The sequence below is a fragment of the Octodon degus genome, unplaced genomic scaffold, assembly GCF_000260255.1.
Source record: "Octodon degus isolate 3935 unplaced genomic scaffold, OctDeg1.0 scaffold00095, whole genome shotgun sequence".
In the NCBI taxonomy this organism is placed as follows: domain Eukaryota; kingdom Metazoa; phylum Chordata; class Mammalia; order Rodentia; family Octodontidae; genus Octodon; species Octodon degus.
In genome coordinates, this window is record NW_004524671.1 from 8,516,708 (window position 1) to 8,518,091 (window position 1,384).

General features: G+C 50.6%; 1 protein-coding gene across 1 annotated transcript in view; it reads left to right on the forward strand.

Annotated features, from left to right (window-relative positions):
• Positions 1-1,384, forward strand: part of Trpm6 (transient receptor potential cation channel subfamily M member 6) — a 150,675-nt gene that overhangs the window by 82,624 nt on the left and 66,667 nt on the right. Inside the window, exon 23 of the mRNA XM_023722993.1 lies at positions 453-567. Coding sequence (XP_023578761.1) covers positions 453-567 — 115 coding nt within the window. The remainder of the gene's footprint in view (positions 1-452; positions 568-1,384) is intronic.

Consider the following 1,384-nt stretch of genomic DNA (forward strand, 5'->3'; position numbering starts at 1 on the left):
TATGTCTGCACTGTGCAGGGCCCACATTCCTCGTGTGGAGTTGGCATGTGCACAGAGCACATCCTGGTTTCTTTTCCCCAGCTAATCCCTTCCCTCTCCCCCATCTGTCTACCTTCTTACCCCCTTCACCCTTGAGAACCAGCCTTCTCCCTTCTTCCTCTCGTAAGAGAAACCACATGACGTGTAAGCTCCTGTGTCTGATTCACGTCACTGCATGTTGCGGTCCCAAGGTGCGTCTGCTTTCCCACAAATCACTCAGGTCTGTTGCTCTTCATGGTAGAGGAGCGCTCCATTGTGTGTGAGGACCACACTTTCTTTTTTCCATTCCTCTGCTGAATATGACAAATAAAGCTCGCAACACTCGGCCAAGTTAGTAAGTTATCTCGCGTGTCTGTCGAGGGCTACAGGACTATGATGTTCCTCGTTTCTCATTCTAAATTCTTTCTTTGTAGTATGTGAGGAGCAGCCCTCGTGCCCTCCGGGCTCCTTTCTCACCCCGTTCCTGCAGGCTGTCTACCTCTTCGTGCAGTACATCATCATGGTGAACCTGCTGATCGCTTTCTTCAAGTAGGTGACTTTCATGAAAGATGATTATTTAATTAAATGAAAATGGGGACGGTGTAAGGGGTGGACTTACAAGTGTGGGAAGCATGTGGCCCTGGGTGGCTGTGTATCCCCTGACTTACTAGGTAGCCTTAAAGTATGGGCATTCCTGGCAGGAATGGGTGAAGCCACAGGGAAGCAAGGATGTCACAGAGAGCTCAGGGACAGCGGCCAGAGGAGGCCCTGGGCTGCAATGAGGTCGAGTTGGACACTGCGGGATGAAGTAGACATTTTCACGTTAAAGTGTCTCTGGGTACAAACAGTGCTCTTCCTTTATTTGTTATTTTTTCTGTGACCTTGTGTGTTTTCATGTACATCGGGACAAAGCCTACCTATGTCTCTAGCCCAGGTCTCCTTAAACTTTAGTCCCACAGACCCTTGCCCCTTCCCTCATGAGTTAGAAGAGAGCAGTGCACTTCTCAGTGTTAAAGTCTCCAAGCTCTGGGCCTGTCCTCCTCCTGCACACTCTGAGCCCCACCACCACACACACAGCCTTTACCAGCAGGAGTGCTTCCTGCTTCCTGTGGCCACATAGAGCCTCCTAGTCATTGGATTTTTCCTTGTTCTCAGCCCAAACCATTTGAAGGCACACCATGGCTCCTGCCTCTTTCCTGCAGCCACTTTCCTCTAAGTCAAAGTAAAAGGCCCCACCACGACTCACCCGAGTGGCCTGGTGACTTGGCTTCACAGTGGTTTAAGTCACTCTTCACACTCCTCTCCTCCTCACTCACGTTGCCCTGTGGCTACACTGGCCATGGTGGAGGCTTTGCTTTGTCTCTTT